The 22,445-nt window shown below is 40.7% G+C and overlaps 1 protein-coding gene across 1 annotated transcript in view; it reads right to left on the bottom strand.

Annotated features, from left to right (window-relative positions):
* Window positions 1-16,300, bottom strand: part of LOC124057429 (whirlin-like) — a 62,959-nt gene extending 46,659 nt beyond the window's left edge. Inside the window, exon 1 of the mRNA XM_046385671.1 lies at window positions 15,047-16,300. Coding sequence (XP_046241627.1) covers window positions 15,047-15,757 — 711 coding nt within the window. The 5' untranslated portion in view covers window positions 15,758-16,300. The remainder of the gene's footprint in view (window positions 1-15,046) is intronic.
* Between the last annotated feature and the right edge of the window lie 6,145 nt (window positions 16,301-22,445).

The raw sequence follows: 22,445 nt of genomic DNA, 5'->3' as shown, positions 1-22,445 counted from the left end.
TATTTTAGTGCACTTTTCTGCTGGAAACTGGGTCTTATATGTCTCTGCCCTGACTTTATGTGTGATGAATGATCCTCGTCCTGCAGCTCGCCCAGATCTGTCACCATTACAGTGGCACAACAGCTTTTTGATGGGACATGAAAAGTTCTCCATTTTGTGTGACAGCTCACTTGGTTCTGTTTGGAGAGGTATGAGCAGAGATGATGGAAAGCTACTGTGACAGATGATCGGTCTCTTGGAGGAAGTAATTATAGAACGTTTAACTGTGGTTTTATCATCTCAGAGCAGGGTGTGAAATAGAGAAAAATCTGCAGGGGCCACATATACTTCTCTGACTGTTAATGTGTCTGTCTGAGGAGCCCAATAGAAAGCTGCTCACAGTATAAATGGGCTGACAGTAAAAACCTTTTGAATTTGAAGATAAAATATGTAGCATTTACATATTAAAACATATCCCAAAATGTTTCCAACAATATTCAGTCCCCGACAAATGTGTGATTTTATTCAAGATAACAGCGGTTGGCTGTCACTGCTTCTTGTCAGGATTGTGCCTATCCTGGTATTTGCTCCCTCCCCTCCCATTTGTCCTGTATCTGTATTTGTGTGTGTGTGTGTGTGTGTGTGTTTTTCCTGCTCTAATCTGTGTAATCTGTCATATATGTAATATGAATATAACTCTACAGTGAAGACAGCAACTCCTATGATCCCACAATGCGAAGTCAGACAAGGTATATTTCATTTGTTGTCTGACCACAGTGGAAATCAAATGTGTTTTATAGGTGTTCTGAATGGGCACCCTGGAAAGCAGGGAGAAAAGCCAGCAGACATCGAGGGGGTAGACATGTTATGTTTTCATGTACATGGTCCTGTTCCTTTGACTTTGAATTGAAGTAGCACATTGCTTGTTATGATTCAACCAGGAGAGAGCCATTTCCATCCAAGCTTTATAGGCATCTAGAACAGTAAATGTAAAAGCTTTGCTCAGCTGGATTACTGTTTTCTAAAAAATTGCAGAAAATGCTTCAGTACATTTTGGTTTTAGTTCATATGAGGTTCTGTCTCACCTGGAAAGGTAAAGCTCTCTGTTAGGATGGCCGTGTAGTGGATGGACTTAGAAAACCGGAGGCTTGAGGCAGAGGTTAGGTGCAGACCAACCAGGTGTTTATTCCACCCACAAAGAAGACAAAACAGCAAAACAACAGACAAACACTGTGACCACGGGCAGCATGTGGTCCTGACAGCTGCCATTCTTAATGAGTAGTGGTCTTCTTTTCCTTTCAGCTATTCCTTTCAGGGGTCGCCACAGCGAATCGTCTGCTTCCATCTCGCCCTATCCTCTGTATCCTCTTCCCTCGCACCATCTATCTTCATGTCCTCCTTCACTACATCCATAAACCTTCTCTTTGCTCTTCCTCTAGACCTCCTGCCTGGCAGCTAATCAATATATTCACTATCCCTCCTTTGCACATTTCCAAACCATCTCAACCTGGCCTCTCAAACTTTATCTCTGAAACATAAGAAGAAACAAACAAAGAAAACCTCCACATCTTCAACTCTGCTACCTCCAACTCTTCCTCATGTCTTTTCCTGAAAGCCACTGCCTCTAGACCTAGACATTCTATTTAAACTATTAAAGTTCCAAAATAGGAAGAAGTCTTAAGACCATTAGTAATGAAGAGTACCTTCATTACACTCTCAAAGGTAGGGTGAAGAGTCTGTCATCATAGAGACACTGCACAATTTTAGACGATGAAAGTGTTAAGAATATTGCAACTGATTATTTGCTCAAAATGTGACAGAAGGTGTGTGAAACATAAAAAGAAGGCTTAAAGGGGGAGTTCAAATCTTGCTTACTTTCTCACCTCTGCCTGGAAAAGTCGCTAACTTCTGTTATTGAAGGGCTGTTGATTTTGGAAAGTTACAAAAATTGTTGAACATCCAAGTCTGACTTTGAATAAGTGTCTTTTGCAGTAGTTTATATCACTTTGGCACAAGTATGAGAAGCTATACTGTCATAAAACGGGTATTACTGCTATGATTTTGTCATGCATTATTATGTAAATGGTTATGTACTGGTGTCAGATGAGTTGAAGACCCTCATGTGACTATTACATACCTGCTTTAGCACCTCTTATATGATGCAGTGGCAAAGGCAGCAATTAAGAGAAACATAATGGTGCTCATTATGTGCTGACTCATTATCAGTCAACCTGCATCACAAAATGTTTACTTCAGCTCATTCCTAAGCCATGCGTCCTCCAAGATGAGCACCTCAAACCGCCAATTAAATTCAGTTTTCCATTCATTACCTCTGACAGCACATGGCCCGATTACAGCCCTGATAAAAATTTTAAAGTATCAGGCTATTTAACAGACTCAGGAAAGAAATGACCCAGATAAACTAGAGGGAGCATGGTAGTCTGCAACTAGAGCTTCACTAACAAATGACAGACAGGAAATGCTTCATGACAAAGAAAGTCTCCGCAGGCGGGTCCATTGACTTTATTCAGCGTTGTATCACAACAGTGAATTAGAGGCTTAAGCAGAAGTAGCTGCTTTCTATTCTGGGCCCTAAATTTCTGCAGGCTCAGAGCCATCCAGAGCCAGAGAAAGCCAAAGATCATCTCCATAACGGGCAGAGAAGAGTGACACTCAAGAGTGATTTGGGCTATATATGCATCCCCACGATGCTTGAGCTGGGATAGAGTGGGTGGAGAGGAGCTCTCAGCGGGTCTTGTGCGGGGCAGGATGGGTGGGTGGATGAACAGAGGGAGGGAGGGAATTGTTGCTATGATAAAGGTGGTGGATGGGTTTATTTTTACACTGGAGGAGAGGTGACGTGCAGGACAAGAGGCCAGTGCAGACGTCAGCACTGGTCACTCATTCTGTGGGGGCCTCTCTGACGACCCTTCAGCGTGACTCAATTGCTACTTCACCCTGTAAGCATCGCTTATGCTAAAGTCACTAACAGTTTATTCTCTGTTCTGCCTGGAGGTGAACATATTGTCCAAAATAGTCCAAATCATCACTTTTCTCCACAGGTTACTGTAGCTGATCTTTGCCTCACAATAACCTGGAGGAAAAATATAACCCCAACCCACTTAAATTCAACTTCTTCTGACTAATGCTGCGTTCATGTCATAGCACAATTGCTGCTATATATATATATATATATATATATATATACATATACAGGGTCAGCCAAAATAATGTATACACACACCAGGAAAAGAAAAAAACATGCATAAATATTTAAGTTTGCAAGTTTGCTTGGGGTGATGGTGACCATCAAAGTTATGTCCATTAAAAGCGGTGTTTTCCCACCCACAGGCTGAGATGCTTATGACAACATTATAGAAAGGATTCATGCAATGATAGAGATTTTTGTCTAGTGGCAAAATCTTTTTTGTTTAACAAAAATCTCACAAAGGCAAAAAGTACAATATCAGGTGGGAAGTTTTTATTGGACTTTAATAGTTGTAACCCACAAACCATAATCCTCAAATGTGTATCATGATTCACATACAGATGTGGGGGTTGCTAGTCAAAATGAGGCACCTGCTACACCGTTTATGATACAGGACATGTATCTGTTTATGTATTTGACAATAATTGGTAATTCACACTACAATTACCAATCAGTTTGATTCTGTATGTTCACACTGTTCTCACACTGTTTTGTAAGCCATGTTGTCACTGCTGTTTCTCTCTGATCTTACCTTCCAGAGGCTATCCACTAGTATCAACTAGTGACCATGATCAAAGTTAATAACTAGAAAGGCACTTGGAGAGGGCATACCTTCACCAAGTCCAATAGTCCACTCTTCAATGATGTGCAACTCTGACAAACACACCCGCTGTGTGTCTGGATATATTGTATTTCCAGACTATCAGAATTATATCACAAAGTGATTGCGAGTATCTATGCCGCGGTATTTGCAGAGACCCTGTGTGTGCCTGTATTTTCTTCTTCCTCCAATTGTTATTTTGTTGTGTTGGGGACATTTTTGGGTATTGGACTTGTAGTCCCCAGCAAATAGCAGTGTGCTATTGTGAGGTCAGACTATAGGCTGAAAATGTAGCAACCTGGTTACATCACTGTCTACATCTCTCTCCTGTGCTCTGTTTGTGTCCCAGCTGTATAAAAAGCTGCAGGTCTGTGTTTGACGTTGTGCACTTCATTGGAATTTACACAGTGTCCAACAACAATTAGAAAATACAGTAACATATTATTTCTCTGATCCAATGCCTAGTTATTCAAGAAGTTTTGTCCCCTCCTTCTCATTCACCATTGAGCTCACTCAAGTGCCACTGCTCTCAAGCTGGGCAGGAGGGCTGACACATGAAAAATAATTAATCTATCCGCCCTGTGATTTGGATCAATCAAATCAAATTTGTTGCATTAATTAATAAAGCAAATAATAGATTTATATACACATATATATTTTGCTAATACAACAAAGAGCACTGAAAGCACATGTGAGTCATGCAGCAATCCATGGCACATTAGCTTCAAATAATAAGGTGGTGTGTGTGTAAAAAAGAAGACCTTGCATCGTAGGGGCACATAAGAAGTAAACAGTGTGCAGAGTAACATGCTCTGACAGCTGTATGCTGTCTGACTGTAAACATAGTTGACTTTCACATATCGAGGTAAACAAAGGTTATGTAATTATGCATGTGAGTCAGTGTATACACACTGTAGATATGCATACCCTTTGTGTGTGTGTGTGTGTGTGTGTGTGTGTGTAGAGGATGTATATGACTTAAATTGACTGTAAGCACAATTCTCCTGTGCCAACGACTTTCATTTACTTGTTGATCACATTTACACCTTTACACCGACACCTGATTCTTTTCTCTCTCATTGTCTTCCTCTCTTTGAAACAAACACACTAACTTGCATAGATGCATATACACAAACAAGGATGTACGCATGACTTACTAGTTAACCACTACTAGTTAAAACTGGGGGAACAGTTGTGCACTTCATCCTATTTTAGGCATCATAGTTCCAGGAACATGGTATTACAGAAAACATGCACAAGAACAGCCTAAGCTCTTATCTGTGTTTCTGAAGTCCAAAAAAACCCTATCATATCTGGAATAAAAAGGTGTATCCTAATGCAGGTTACATACACAAGAGTGACATCAGGGTGAGCGTCTTACTGATTTGGGCAAAAACAAATCCTCCTCCGACATAAAGAAGGTATGCACTGTTATGCACTGCACATGTGGGAACACCCACATATCCACACACTCCTGTAAACTGATACCTACATTCACTCACACGCACAGGTACACACGCACACACACACACAACTTGTCACACAAACACGCAAACACAGGCCTATGATAATGCATCCAAATAAACAATTAAGACGCACACACGAGGATACACACTTGCACAAACACAGACTACACCGAACTACAGTTTCTCTCACACAGACACATAATATTGTCACAATTGTTCTGCTCTCTGATCTACTGTAGTTACAGTACATGTCAGGCTGCTCCTCCACATCAGGGAGCTGATTCCCATCGGTCTCTCCCACACACTGATGCCTGTTATCTAGAAAATGCACTTTGAAAAATGGAGAGCTGCGCTGAAGGACACTTAACAACAGCAGCATCCAGAGCTGGAGTTTAGAGCTGGAGGGTGCCAAGGGAGCTGAGCAGTCAGCAAGGTTTTTTTTGTTCTAATAACAAGCGGTCACATTATGTTGGCATTATGAAACCGGCAGCGAAGGATAACTTCACCTAGTGAAATACTTCCTCCTCTTCTATCCGGCATGAAGCAATCTGAGGGATAGTAGCTTTTTTTTGGAGCTTGTTGAGGGCCTGATGTGCTAGAGGAGTCATTTGGTTGTGATTATGTAATGCTGTTTCTCCACGCACAAGAAGAATGAAGCAGTCATTGTTTAAAAATAATTTCAAACAGTGTCCAAAGTTAGACATATCACACACTGTTGTGAAATATATTGAAAATTTCTTGATTCTACAGATTAAAACAGGCACAGAATATGTTTTTTAATAGTCTGACTATTTGACCTATAAACTCTTTTGAGTTTTCATATTATCCAAATGCAGACAATTATTTAACCCTTATTTAACAATAAAATCATCTGAAACAGCATGAGTTTTAGATGATCATTTGAAACAACATCATCTTACACTAAGATATTTTATTGAAAGTTGACTCACCATACCTGTTTAATAGAAGGGAAAATCTTGAATATGTGGGTACAAAACCTAATTTATAATACAAAAGGTAACAATTAAAGGAGTAATTAATGTAATGTTAAGTGGCACACTTAACCTTTTACATTGCTTTTCCTTTGCAGGGTTGCAGGGGACAGGAGCCAGCGAATTGGTGAAGAGGTAGGACAGATTACCAGTTCATCACAAGGCTGATACTTAGTCAAATATCCACTCAGCTTACATTTACACTTACAGGCAATTTAGTGCTACCAATTAACCTAACACTCTGTGTGAGGAAGCCTGAGTTGAGGTTTGAACCCAAATCCTTCTTCAGTGAGTTGACACTGTCAGCCACTGCCAGGTTGTGTGTGGGAAGAGTCAAATGAAGCAGATGGAAGAGCCTGAAGCAGAAAGCCTGAGAGAACAAATAAAGTTGATAACCTGCATTGTGACACTCTTTATCTCTCACCAGAGTTTTATCTTTTGTCAAGTCATTTTACACAGATGAAGCCTGGGTTTGTCAAGTTTGCTTCGTAGTATCAACAATAAAGCGGCAGCCAAAAAGCCAAACAGTAACCTATATATAAAGGTCCATTAAATCAGGGGGAGCCGCAGATTCAGGTTCTCTGGAGGGTCACCACCCCAAGTGAACCCTGTTTTATTGCCACATTGTCAATTATAGCTGCTTTAGAGAAAACACAATTTCAGACCAGCCTGTCCTGGACTTTTTTTGAAGCTATGCACATGCAGAGAGGGACCTTTATCATAATTCCTACTGCATGATATCTTTTCTTTCATGAAAAGCTGTAATTCCCCTGTTACACCTCCCCCAGTATTTCTTACAAAACGTCCCCACACATCTACCCTTCAAGAACAGCATCCAGGAGACACCTGCCTACTTGTCAAAGCTGTGGGGAGACATGTAATGAGGATGAAATCCCAGAAACATTTTGTACCACTGTGTATACGCCAGAAACCTGATTACCACAACAGGATTATCATGACATGGCAACAGCCATTAAACATGGCTGTTCTCTTGCACTGTAGCCGTGCCAGATCAGTGCTGCTCTGGCAAACTTCTATTCAAAACGATGACAAGAAGTCCCGCAAGACAGAGCATGTACTGTCAAGTTGGAGTGTTGCAGTCAACAGAGCACTGGAGGATAGAGTCCCTGCAGACTGAACAGCGAGGTTTATGTATGCTTTGATGCAAATTGTAAATGAAGTGCAGTTGATACATGCAGGTTACCAAAATGCATCACCTGCAAGGTGTCATGTACAGTATACAAAATCTGCGTTACTCTAGCAGCAGTTGTTCTGAACCCAGAAGTGCCATGATTATGTTAACGACTTTGTGACCATAAACTTTACATAGCAGCTTGTACTAGTATAATGTCAGATCTGTTTGTGAAAGAAATAAATGTATGGACAATACAGCATCATCCAACACTACAAAATTTCTGATCTTATGCAAAATAATCCCAAATTAGAATTACCAATATCCTTACATATTTTTTAAAGCAGCTAATGTACTAGAATGAAATAGAATGCCATGTGTCACGATTCACAAATGGAGTGCTTCATTAATCTGGTAATCTCAAAAGCATGCCAACCCTCTCCAAGTTCAAATGTAAATTCTAAACACTGAAGTCCTCCAATGCCATCTTAACACTGCACTTAATTAAATTTAATTTGTGTTTTTATTGCATATTGTTTTTGAATTGTCATTCTAATGCTTTCCTTTGCCTATGTTAATCACTTCGTGTTAGGTTTTTGCAGTACTCCCAGTGTTTTTCCATTGTCTGTCTCTCTTTTCTTTTCCCCTGCCCTCTCTGTCTTTGTGTGTGTGTGCGTGTGTGTGGACACGTGTTCCTGTAGTGATGGGGACAAAAATCTGTTAACACACTCACATTCAGGGGGCCAAGCTTACTTATGGGGACATAATGAACAAAGTCCCCACAACTTAAATCATTAAATATTAGGGTGAAGACTTGCTTGAAGGTTAGGTTGAGGTTGGATTAGGCTGGTGATGTTTATTGTTATGGTTAAGTGGTGGTTAAGCCTCCAGGAAATGAAGTCTAGGTGTGTTACTTACCTGGAGACTATCCCGAGCAGAGCTGGGTGATCCTGTCCTGTCCTCCAATCAGCCCTCTCACTGGGGCTGTTCTGGCTCACCTACTTACCTGCTCCTCCCTCTGCTGGATCAGCTGAGAGACCATACTTACTCACCTGCCATTCACTGCCGTTGGACTCCCTCCTAAAGACTTAAAGGACTGCTTGCCCTGATGGGCTACTTAATAACTACACTGAAACTGCCAACTGCTGCTCACTATACTGTTTCTTGTAGTTACCTTTAGCTGTAGCTATAGCTACCACTAGCTCAGTTAGCTGTGGAGCTGGTGGCCCTGTAGCTAAATGAACTGTACCTGAACTGAACCTCAGTTCAAGGTTCAGGTTAACCAAGCTAGTTTGACAGTAAGAGATATGGTATGGAAATGTCTTGCAGTGGCTCTGACAAGGATTATGATTTCTAAGATGTTGCCCATGGGGGAATGTTGGGTTCTCTGTATCACAAAATTTTAATTGAAGAGTTTGGTCCTGACCTGCTCTAATTGGGAAGTGTCATGAGATAACTGTGTTGTGAATTGGCGGTACATACATAAACTGAACTGAACTGTTTTCTAGCACTGGTCTGAATATTTACAATTTCCCCTTTACACCTTCTCTATACAGTTTTCCTTCACTCATTATTTACTACTAAGTCTCATCTGGACACACAGCACACAGTAACCTTTGGTCTGCAGAATTGTAGAAACAGAGTCTGATCAGTGCTCTCTGTGCAGTGCAAGCATCACTGACATCCCCCACAAATATCTATTCCCATTTTAAGTTTCATATGGTAACGCTGATTTTGTCGATGCACATCCCTCTGAGGACAGTCTCTGAGATTAATATTCTGTCAGAGTTTCTGCAAAGGATAAACAACTCTCACCAGGGAAAGAGCGGAGGCTGAAAAAGCGAGACAAAGAAGAAATGTACTAGGAATGGTAAGAAAGAGGTCTGAGGGCACGAAAGTGTGGCAAGCCAAGTCAAGGTGACAGCTCAGATGAAAGGAAACAGAGCATACTGTGACAGATCTGTGATCACACTGACTATGCTGAGAGCCACACGGAGGTAAAACACGCTACTCCACCAGACAATAAATTGTAGACTAAAGGCCTCAAACAACCTAGGTTGTAACATGTCTTGTCAGAAAAGGCAAAGATGTTTATGCTTGCTGTGAATGGATATACAGTCACAGCCAGGTGTTAAAAGCCTGCTGCACTCTTGTCTTTCCAGCTGCTTCCCAGTGCCTCCCTGATCTCTGTCTAAGAATTCTGTGACTTAGAGATTTTCAACGTGAAAACTACCCTTCAGATACACTGTGAGTTCATTCAGGGCATCTCAGTGGTGGGATTTGTACAAAATCATCAAACTCAGAAAAGAAATGGTGATCTTCATGACAAAATATTTACTTTGGATGCAATTCAGCTCCATCTCAGGATAAATGATCAAAATATACTTTATATAATTTGAAGGGTGTTCACAGAGTGCAGACCTCTTGCCAAGGTCAATAGTCCACTCTTCTCTGACATGCAAATCTGCAGGTGCAACCACTATACTGTATGCCTGGATACGCTTATTAGAATGCTCTATTTGAATTAAGTAAAAACGTGGTTGTACAAGAAAACAAAACAAACTAAAAAAACAAAAAAACAAATCTGGACCTCAGTCTTCTCAGATGCACTCATTCTGAGGATCTCAACCTGGAACCAGAACTGGTTTGGATCCAAAATTAAACTCTAATCAGCAAGATACCTTTTTACTGCAGCCAGTCTCAGGTCCATGTGTCAGTAAATCTAATATGCCAGTGGTTCTGAATGGATCTGATAGTTATAATTACTGCTGGAAAATATTTTAGGTAAAAAAAAAAAAGATTTATGCTACTAAATAACTAACAAAATTATGTTTTATCTCAAGTTAGCATTGTCACCTCACAGCAAGGGGGTCCCAGGTTTGAAGCCAGGTCTGGGCCCTTCTGTGTGGAGTTTGCATGTTCTCCCTGTGTCTTTGTGGGTTCTCTATGGGTACTCCCCATAACCCTCCATACTACGGGTGCTTCCCATGTTCACAAGGTTAATTGGCTACTGAGTGTGTGCGATTGTCTGTCTTTGTGTGTCGGCCCTGTGAGTGACGGGCGACCAGTCCAGGGTGTACCTGTTGTCATCTGGGATTGAGGCATTGACTCCAATGCCAACTGTTGTAAATTAACTGTGTGTTTATATGACAATGTGTTCCAATCTATGCTGAAGTATTTTTACATAACAAAATAATCTCAAAGGTCCAGTTATGAGTTTTCAGAGCTTTCAACTACATCTCACAGTTTTTGTATTGATAGGTTATTTTTTTTCCTCTGTTTTGTAAGTTATAATCAAAAGCTATAAACAATGGCTTTGTTAACAACTGTTTATCAACATTAACAGACTTGATTCTTGATCTTTGGATATCAGTTTGAGAAAATAATTCATTAAGCAGTTTTATTGACGTTGAGCTGAAACATTTGAAAAAGCTTGCAAGTCACCTTAAATTCACATTATTATTGGCCCTTATAACTGTGGACTTGATATTTGATTATTGCCAACATTCATAACTGCATTACCACCAAATAGATAAAAGGGCTCAAAATGGAAACCCAAAAGATGTTCTTGTTAATAGCTTTTAATAGATCTATAAGCATTCGTAAATCATATGTCGGCTATTTATTACCTACAGCCTTTAAACCATTTTAAATGTTGTCTTATTAGAAATTGCTACAGAATAAATTCAGTCTGCATGGTTAGATACCAGTACGAATAAAAGGACTTTTGTGATTTGGCCAATGATTCTCTAAAATACAATTATAATCCCTCTTATGTTGTATAGTCACACTGGAATATCATTGATGGGAGATGGGAATGATAGTTATTTCCAAAAATGTTAGTACCTTGTAATGTAGAGTAATGGAAATAAGAGCAAGATTGTGTGTTGCATGGATCCCTGTCCTGATCTCAGTGAGGACTGTACAGACTGATGGGTGAGTGCAGGAGGCAGATATGGGAATGGAAACATTCTGTATTCCTCCCGTGTTCAATCTGTGAGTTTAGCCCTGCAGTCACAACAAAATGGGTTCTCATGTTGGTACACATTAATGTATCGCCTCCAGCTTCTGTCTTTAGCTATGTTGCTGGCTTGTATTCTGTTTTAAGCTTCTAATCAAGCCCTATAAAACACTACTAAGACATCTGCACACTTAAATGAATTTTGGCATCATCTCTCTTGTGTCACTTTGCTACTGTGTTTTCTTTCAGGGACTTATATTAACACTGGCTCTCAGCGAGGCTTCTAGATAAAGGTCTTTGCCCTTGTGGATACTGGTGTATAAATAGCATCAAGTTTGGAGGTCTGTTTGCTCCTGAGCGAGTTTCTTCCTGAATGGATGGAGGAGGAGGAGGAGGATGTGTGTGTGTGTGTGTGTGTGTGTGTGTGCAAATTCACAAAAAAGTTGCATAACGGTGAGTTTTACATATGTGCATGTATTGTAGTATAGAAGACACAAGCTATGATCACAGAACAGCTGACCTTAAATTCACTTCAGTTTGTAACAGGGACCTTACAACAGCATTTGAATCACAGGGTGATTATAGGGTGCAGAATGGCCAGTGGTAAAATTATAATATAACATATAATGAATATGATGTAGTTTGACATTTTCATAACAATAATCTAAGTATCCAAGTAAGTGGGATACTTGAGTAAGTCCATCTACTTCTTTCTAATGGTCAGTAAGGGGTGACTCATCTGGTTTCAAAAAGACATCTGACTGTACGCACGCTTATGAGAAAATGAGCCTAATTTTAACTTGATTTATTACCTCAGGTCTTCCTCAGTACAACATGATGTTCATTTTGTAAAGTGGGATATGATTTAGTGTTTGGCTATACAAGTAGGCACCATAGCGTGTACTCAGTTTCTCAGTCACGTCCAGTAGCAATGTATGTCCTCCCATAGCTGCACCCTCTTGTCCAAATGCGGTCACTTCTGGCCCCAAAAAACCAACATGGAGACAGACGTCATATCAAAATCGAGGCTTCAAAATGTGGCATCATGGAGACTCCATCGCTTATTTGTTGTAGAGTCTGTGTTTTGCAGCTGCGGCTTGAAATGCCGTTACAGACCACTTGGGTTGTGAATTTTCAGATTATGCAGACAAGTCTTGCATTTTTGTGTATGTATTTAGCTCAAATTTGTTTTTGGTCCAACAAATGGACTGTGTCTTCTACACTGCCAAAACTGGGAGAAGTACACTGCAAATTTTATATACACTGTAAAATTTTCAGTAGCATTAACTGTCACTTTAACTTCTAAGCAAGTGATTTTATTGGTGATTTGTTCAAAGAATATGGAGTTGTGAAGTGGGTGAGGCCACTGGTGCAGAAGTGTTATTTACCTTTCTATATTTCCTTTTAATTTTTGATTTATTTATTTGTCCACATGGGTCCCTCAGTTAACATAATGATTGTACAGATTTATGTTATAACCTTCAGTGTTAACGATTTCCACTTTTGTCATTTTGGCATGACAAATAGCTCTAAATACTCCAATACCCATGAGTTAAGAAGTCAGTCAGGAGAAAGCATTAGAGCCGTAGTTAATTCAAAATGTGTTGTCATTAAAACATGGTGCCACTGTTTAAAACTGAATTTATGTTTAAGTTGCAAATGGTGTCAGTTTTCTCAATGTCATCCTCCTAAATTTCTTCAACTGTTGGCAGCTCATGTGACAGAATTTTGTCAATTTGGGAGGCATAGGGAACTTCTCCAAAGTTTATATGTTCACAGGTTTATACTTTTTATTCTTCTGTGCCAATGATTAAACCAGAAGAGTTTCATGCCCATCTAAGCCATAGAAGAACACTAACTGTAAGTCACCTACCATTTCCCTTCAGGGATAAATAAAGGAATTCTGATTGTCTAAAACTGAACAGGAGTTTTACTATAGGAACAACACCCTCTTCAAAATGATGGATGATTATCTGCTTTTTTTTATTTTAAGCAAATTCTCCTCTCAAGCAATACCTTTCGGTTAACTCATACAATTCTTATAATTTATTTCAAATAAAACCTGATTTATTTCTGCTGTGTTCATCGACTCCACAACGTTGTTATTGCTGGACTAAATCTAGATTAAATACACTTACCTTCACCCTGCAGGTTAACAGTTTTAAGTCACACTTCAGACGACAGAAAGCGCCGGTGGAGCGGGCCTTAAATCTTAGCAGCTTCATTAAAAGCTGTAATGAATTACTCAGCTCTTAATGAGAATGGGGGTGTGGACTTAAAGCTTGTACGGTCATTAAAAAAAGTTCAGCAGGCAGACAGTCCAAATACATGCGACAATTGAAACATTAATGGATGATAAAACAGTGCATCATAGGGGGATATTTTTAGTCGCAGCGACAACAACTCAGGAGCACATTTATTTTGCTGCTTTTGCCTGTCCGTTTTATTTTTTCGAGACTTTTGCCTCCTCTATTCTGTTAAGTAACTTTCCTCCCACATGCTTTTCCCTCTCTCACATCACATTTCTATAGCGTCAAGCATGAGAATCAAAATCATATCAATGTAGACATTCAAGAACATGGCACAACGAGAACTCTCAAATTGAATCGATGTCTGACACTCTCTGTGGTTGCGTGATAGAATGTGTCAGTGTCAGCCGTGCCATGCCAGGCACACCAAAACATGGTGCTTTTACTGCCACTGTCTTGTTTTACCCATTTTTGTTTCCCACCTCTTCCAGTAATCTGACTCCCACATACACCTGCTCACCTGTGTCCCATTCTAGCATATCATTATTTATACCAGCCCATCTCCACCTGCTCCCAGCCACACAATTTCCGTCACGTTTCTGCTTTTCAGCCACCTAAAACTGGGCTCTTGAATCTTAATCTGTACATACCTGTCTGTTTGGACCTGCGCCATGCTCTAATAATGAAACAGCACACTCCCCAAGGGATCTATGAACAAGTAACGAACACAGAATCTTAACAAAGCTGGGCAATGTTGTCTTAAGATAAGATAAGAGCTCAACAATCGGTTTTGTTGGCTGATGAATTTGAATGGAGAGAGATACTGAGAGTAACACAGGTTACTCTCAGTATTGTAACCTGTGTTCTAGAGAGTAACAGATTACTGTCAGTATCATACCTGTCTGCATATATAATGTATTCCATTCAAATTCATCAGTCAACAAAACCGGTTGTTGAACAAGAACAAATCTCATCAGGAACACCTGGTGTCTGTGACGTGAAACATTAAGAAAACATTAAGAACAAATGACTGTGAACCCGCTGATGTTGTTCTTTTTACAAAGAGAGAAGGGGTCTTCATACCATCTGCTTCTGAACATTCGAGTTCATTTTGATTGGCTGTGCCAGCAGCACAGAGCATCAAGCCCCAGTCAAGTGGTGTAGAAGAACTAATGAAAAGGAAGTAGCTGGACTGGATGCAGCTTCCAAAGGGACCTAAAGGCCCTTAGAGGAAGCGGCACTGTCACTAACTCTTTGTTTTGCAGAGCAGCACTGCATGGCCCAGTGCTTCCTTAATGCATGTTCTCTGAGCCTCAAGCATACAGTGTTTACATGTGGAACACACCAACCGCAAAGATATAACTCACTGTTATTCTGCTCCTCATGTTGTTTAGATTGACCTGAGGTTGTTTCAAAACAAGCTATGAGATGACCGTTCAAACATGCATAAATTCCTACCTTGACCGCCTCTATGTGACTGACATTGTCAAACATCAGGTCGTTCACGGTCACGATCTGGTCCCCGACTCTCAGTCCTTCCCTCTCCGCCGAAGAGCCCGGCTCCACTAAGGACACGTAGATCCCCACGCCATGCTCCGACCCCCCGCGGATGCTGAAACCCAGACCTTCGTGGCTCCTGGAACGCGTCAGGGTGACTTTTCGCACTTCTCCAAAAGGACCCTCGAAGAACGGCTGGGCCAAGGGGGTCGACATCTCAGCGGAAGCGATGAAACCGTCGGAGCAGTCCGAGGTGAGGGGCTTCTCATGGATGGAACTGACATATTTCTGTAGACTTGAGTCGCCCTCGTCTCCAAAGCCCTCCGCGCTGCCGTTGCTAGGGAGCAGGTCTGTCTTCAGGTAGAGTCCCTCGGACGTGTACTGGTCGAACAGCAGCTGGTCGGACCTCGGGATGACCAGGCGCAGCATGGGTAGCAGCTGTCGTTTGCCGGGCGTGTTGAGAATCACTCTAAGAGTTTGGACCAGGTCGAAGACGTTGCGCTTGGCGTGGTACACATTGAGACAGTGGATGAACTGCTCTCTCTCCAGGTCGCTGAGCAGCAGGTTGAGAGCGTTGTGGAGCCGCCGGACGTTTGCCGAGAGCGCACGGCCCGCCGAGCCGGCCGAGTTCACCGATGTATTGAGCGAAACGCGCTCCAGATCAGCGCTCATCCTACAACATAACGGGGAATCAGTGCATCATACAGACCGGAGGACGGATCGGGCATTTGTTACAGTGCTGTTCAAGTTGATCATCGCCTTTGAAAGCAAAACGTGAAAAACAACTCTCCGCGCATCGGACAACTGCAACAGGTGACCGGTGATCTATGCGCTACGAGGCGCTGATGTGCGCCGCACACGTTGTGTCAGTCCGAAACAAACCATTTTCTCAGGCAATGCGCGCATTTGTCCTGTACAAGATAAAACTTAAAGGTTCTGTGAGTTCCGCTGTCCTTTCATGCCATGCACAACAAATCCATAAATTCACCAGGACGAGTCTCGGCGGTTCGAATAGTGTCCAGTGTTATATCTGAAATCCGTGGAACGCGCTCTTTACATCATAAAATCACATCATAAAATCGTGAAATTGTACCTTACAGCCACACATGACCTTCTCCATATGTATTCTGTTCACAGAGCAAACTCCACAGTCGGGATTCTACGACCCAGCCTTCTGTGCGTTCTGCGCGCAACTGGCTGGGAGCGCTGAATTGGATGCTCTCAGACCTTCAGTGTATAGGAAATGACGCAGGTGTGTGAGTGTGCCTGTGTGTGTGCATGTGTTGCTTAGAAACTGACAACACTACTAACCCTTATTTAAATGATTATTTTTGGCATAGCATTGGCTGATGTCATACAGTGTGGAGTGAAAGCACGAATAGCTTGAGTTATCCAAACAACAAGCCGATAAAATGTCAGAATTCACACATTTCGTTACGAAGCTTCCTGGAGAAAAGCAGGTGAAACCCTACTCGGGACAGCTGTGATTTATCCGGACAACTTAAAAGCAAATGAATGCATGGCTTTGCAAAATGTGTTGGTGGATTCATGTGGATGGAGGTGACAGTAGGTGTTTGCCTGTCAGCCTTTAAGCTGATCATGCTGCATTATAGCAAATGCCTCCCTGAGAGTCCTTGTCATAACTAGAGCCTGAGGCTATTTTTAAACATCTATTTCCAGGAGCCAAGAGTTGTCTTCCTCCTCATGACAGTAACGATCTCTCTGGTCCATTCACATAATGAGTCCAGGAATCATTCTTTCCACACCATGGTGCTGCGGAGATGGCCCAGCTGGGCTCCCCACCCCGAGGAGGTGTTCAGTCAATGCTGTTAAACACCGACATCACTTCATGTACTGTGTTTCTCATCACATCAGCAAGGTCTCCTTCCCTTGAGCCCCCTGTAAGGCACCCCACATATGTGTGTGTGTGTGTGTGTGTGAATATTTGTGGAATTCAAGCTTTTGTGGCTGAATTTTTTTGTGTAAGGTGCAATATGTTCAGTGTAATTCAAAGTAATTCAAAAGTATATTCAGATTAGATTACATTTTTATTCAAAGGATTACTTTTCTAATTGCAAGAACCACCATGTAATTACATATTGAGCAGAACTAATACAAGAAAAGTAAAGAGTCATACACATAAAGGAAAATAAGTTTATAGTATAAACTTATAGTTTAACAAGTTTATTGGTAGAGTATATCTCATACATAAAGGGAGTATTTACAGTATGGTGTCATAACCATGTCAAGATTTACTCTCATGGCCCAAAGGGTGAGACAAAAACAGTAGCCTCTGCTGTGCATTTCAGTGGAATTCATCATCTGGAGATCATGACAGAAACATCATCTCAATCCATCCAGCAGGTGAGATATTCCAGTCTGGACCAAAATGGTGGACTGACCAGCAACCAATATGTGATTAATTATTTTTATGGTTTTAATGTCTTACTTTTGTTTTTTTCTGTTGGGCTTTTTTTGTGAGACAAAAAATGTTTTTTCTACATTTCTAATTTAAGTAACATTTCATATTAAAGGGAGGAGAGAGATACCAAACTGGTCGCATGCAAACTTACTTCTATCTCAGACATCTATGTAATGTCCCATTTCTGCGCATTAAAGGAGCAGTGGGAGAGTATTATTTTACACAAAGTATGCAGGCTTTGCATTCTAAATTCCAGTGTTGTCAGTAGGGAGGGGAGGCACATTAATGCCTATTAAATAACAGAGCGTGGTTACAGCCTTAAAGATTACATGTTAGCTCTCTATCTCTCTCACCCACACACAAAGACAGACTGCATAAACTTTGCATAAGGATACATTTATAGAGCAGTCCCCGTATGCCCCAGTTTTGTTTTGTTTTGTTTGTTGTATAAATTAGATATAAAAGGCATTAAGAAAAGAAAGACAAGGCAATATGGAAAGACATTATAAAGACATATTTAAATTGAAGTTGACAGACTAAAATGAAATAGAATATAAAAGTAAGATATAATGGAATATTGAATAAAATGGAAACAGATAGACAGCAGCATGAAAATTACAGTGCAGCTACAGCGCAGTACAAGATGAATAAATAGTTCCAAATTTAATTTAATAAAAGACATTGGCAAACCTAAAAGTCTTCGTCCTTGACTCGGAAGACACCTCACTTTTCTGGGAGCTGCTGATTTGAGGAATATGGTAATATACTGTATACTCTGAGACAATCTGTCACAAACACTTTCCCATAATGTTTTCACCTGCATAACTCTCCTTTAATGTCTTTGGTTTTATTCAGATCAATGTGGGCAATGCTGCAAATCACTGAGTGGGACTGTCTCACCATTACTTTAGAGACATTCCTATCTGACTGTCCTATAAACTGTTTCTCAGTTGCATTTCTGGAAAGGCTGTCTATACTGCTGTCCACAGTGATACTGCTGTATAAAACTAATTAAAAAAAATAAATAAATAAGAATGCCAGCAGGTACACAGCTTTTAAAAGAAATCTTCAAACTTAAAGCTATGTTTAAATCCACTAAAAGGAAGGAATAATATTCATCATATGTTTTGGAATAAGTCAGAACAGGGGTAGGCATGTGCAACCATTGCTCCCTAAACACACATTTTGCTCTTTTTCAGCTCACCCTGAGCTCTTTAGATACCAATTCATCCACCGATCGCCTTCCACTTAAAGAGACAGTGGGATCAAACAGAGTCATGACAGAGTACAGGATTTAGATTGGACTTAAATTATGTGGAGTGGGTGAGTGTAGTTTTATCTTGAGACAACGTTAATCCACTCCCCCTCTGAGTTTAAACTCTCATCAGCTCACGAGAATTGCCGCCTATCACTCTTTTTATCCAACAGTTTACATGGCTTGGTGGGAAAAAAAACCCCACAATAATTAGGGAAACAAACTTCAGGAAACATGGGGAGAGATGAAAAAAATTCTCTGAACATTGTGTCTCAAAACAGGGAGTAAAATTACTTCAGATTACAAAGGAACAGGTCAACTCACTGAAAGTTCAGTCGCATTGTAGACCGTGATAAAATGAGAGCAGATCAAACTGAGTCACACACTGAAGCACAGCAAAGGAACAGGCACATTTCTTTGTGGAAAGTCTTGCTTTACAAGGCAGCAGTGATCATTTTTAGCATAAACAATTAATCAAACGTGTAATGTGAAAAATCCAATGAGTGCATATTGAGAAAATAGACTGAATGAGATTTCTTGCTGTGACATGACTAGTGGACGTCTATAATTTTTTTTAGCCAATATAACCACTATTACGTGCACTGCCATGACATTTTCTACAGTGACAGATGGTCCCCAGGCAATGAATTCTACCAAATATGATGATTCTCTGACTTTCCCTCCAGCATCACCACAAAGTTGACATTTATCACTTTATTTGTATCTAAAGGTCAACTGATTGAGGAACAGTGAAACACAAAAGACAACAATAATAATAATAATAATAATAATAAAGATTCCAAACATGTCATCTTTTCTACACAAGACATGGCAGAGGTTATGAGTTTTTATATGTCTTTTTGTGTATGTGTGGTTGATATAATTTCAATTTCAATTTATTTATATAGCACCTTATACAATCCAAATTGTCTCTAGATGCTTTACAGAAACCCAGAGCCTGAACAAACAGAGCAAACAGACAGTGGCAAGGAAAAACTCCCTTTTAACAGGAAGAAACCTGGACCCGACTTGCAAGGGAGAACCATCCTGATAGCCGGCCGAGTGAAGGGGGGGAAAGGAGAGGTAAACAGGACAGAGAGGATGAAAGAGAGAGAGAAACATACATGCATAGTTGACTTTGGTGATGACTGGATTTTCGTTTTGTACCACCAGCAGGTCAGTTTTTAAATTTGTTCATTCAAATACCTGCAAAGCTAATGACAGTCAATTCAGCCTTGGCTTAAGAAAGCACAGGCAAATAGAAAAAAACACAAGCGAATCAAGAAAACATATTCATCAATTTGACAACATGTGCCCCGTAAACACACACAACGCAGACGAATACAGAAGTGTGCTGCAAGTGGTGCAGACAACGATGAATACAAATCTGTTTTTAGGGGAGACAAAAAACCCAGTGAACCCAGCTGGAGCACACTTGTTATTGCAGTGGTTTGCAACCATTTGTTACTGAAATCAGCTGTTATTGCAGATATATGCTGGTAGCTTAGCACTGACCTTTTGCTTATTATTAGCCAGTCAATTCAAAAACCCTGATTCTAAATGCACAATGATGGTTGCATGTATGCACTGCATATGTTAAGTCGATGAAGATGTTTTTATTTGCTTGAGCGTTGTTTGTTTGCATGTTTTTTCAGGTCTCTTGGCCACTGTTGAGCTGTTAGCATGCTAGCATGCTAAATTAAGATGTGTTAGCATTTAGTTCATAGCACCACTGTGCTGAAGAACAGCTTGACAGAGCTATTGACATTAGCTACACTATCGTAAGAAAATTCATTTTTAACATTACCAGATTAAGCTTTGTCTTTGGATTGACGTTTCACTAAGGATGCTGAATATAACCACACTGCATCCTCACACCGTTGTATCTTCCTAGCAAATCAGAAAGAAATCCCTCTCTTTGTTGCCTGTCTGTACCAAAAACAGTCATTTGTTAACTGACTGCTTTCATTCTGTATGTAAAACTAACATAACACCCACTGCATTCGTCCTCACTACCCAGCATCTCTGGCAGTGGAAGGTGGGTGTTGATTCCGTGCATTGAGAGAGTAGTGCAGTAATTAGAGGCCTCTGTTTCATAAGCCATTTGAATGGAGCTCTCAGCAGCTCCGATGCCCCCACCATGCCGCTTTTTACATCTACTGTTTATGACGACAGTTAAAAGCACCTGACATTTCCGTTGCCGGCAATTAATGCCCAAGCTGGTGAACTTCCCACGGTTCTCAGGGAGTCAAGGTCTCCTGTCCAACTATGCTTAATATACAGAGACTTGGACTGCTATCTTTAGTCTACCACCCAGACACACAGTTAGGGGAATATGAAAGGTGTCTGAATGCATGCTGTTTTGGCAAATTGTAACACTCATTGTACATTATTCTATGGAAGCGCCAAATTGATTTTAGTTTTTAGTGTTATAAAAGGGCAGCAAAGATTGATTATAATTCCAGATATCAATGTGTGAAAATGATCAGTTTACATAGTTTAGTACATGTGGAAACAGTGAATATAATCACATCAGAGACTCTCTATTGACCGTGGCTTTGTCTTATCCATGACGCTGAATTAATGAAGTCATCAGTTACTGCTCCACCTTTCTTTGAACGGATGAAGAATTTGGATGTTGTTGTGGCAGAAGAAATTAGATGCTTGTATTTTTCCATAACGGTGGCTTTAATGAATTCCCACTGCCTAATCTTTATTTGTTTTGGTAGCTCATTTTAGTAGGAGACATCATAACTGCGTAGGTTATCAATACAGCAGCTTGATCCAACTTTATTAATGTCTCATGCACTTTAATATGAAGGAGGCACAGAGCAAGTTTTACCTCCTGGATTTCCCTGTGCTGTGCTTTCCTTCATTCACTTTACATTTAATCTTCCAAAGGCCCTGCAGCATGAAGCCCCTGTCAACATGCCTCCTCATAGGAAGGCTGTGACGAAAGGCTGATGCCATAAAAGCTGGAAAAAGCATGGGTCAAGCATCAAGGCCACCCACAGGATTCTGAAAAGAAGTTTTAAAGCCTTGCATGCTGGTTTCTGGACATTGCCTTACATGTGATACAGTGGATAAAAGTCACAGGATACAACAACAGAATAGTTCATCAGAGCATATATAGGAAATTATAACATCTAACCTGCATCAGTCCAGCTGCAACATGACCACCTTCAGCTCTGTAGTGATGGCGAGGACACAACCTCCCCTGTCCCCTGGTCTTATGAGATAAAGCATTTCTCCACTCAGATTCATGCCCTGTGGGAAACTCAAGCAAAGACATTGGCGAGTCTTACCCAGTAACTTTGTTTTTGTCTAGTTCTACTGACGCTGTGAAGTCATGAGGTTCCATGCCTTCTATTCCAGTGTGCACAGCATGTCCCAGCGCAGTCTCATAAGACTGTAACTTCAAAGCTGCTGTGGTCCTCTTTGTGGCTTCCCTCACTTCTGCCCTACTCAACAGGACACACTTTATTTGTTGTCTTATTTTTGTGCAGAGACTGCTCTGATACAATTTTTTGCATCCCCCAAAACCCCTTTACATATGAAAATCAATTGAACGCAAATATTGTGTTAACTTTGCATTACACATATGTATCTATTCATTCTTATTATTTTCATGATATGAAATCTGCTGTGTGAATTATACAGAAAAGCACTGCGTGGGCTAAGCT

This window comes from Scatophagus argus, chromosome 4 (assembly GCF_020382885.2).
Source record: "Scatophagus argus isolate fScaArg1 chromosome 4, fScaArg1.pri, whole genome shotgun sequence".
NCBI lineage: Eukaryota > Metazoa > Chordata > Actinopteri > Scatophagidae > Scatophagus > Scatophagus argus.
The sequence above is the reverse complement of the archived record's forward strand: the minus strand, read 5'-3'. Positions and strand labels throughout refer to the sequence as shown.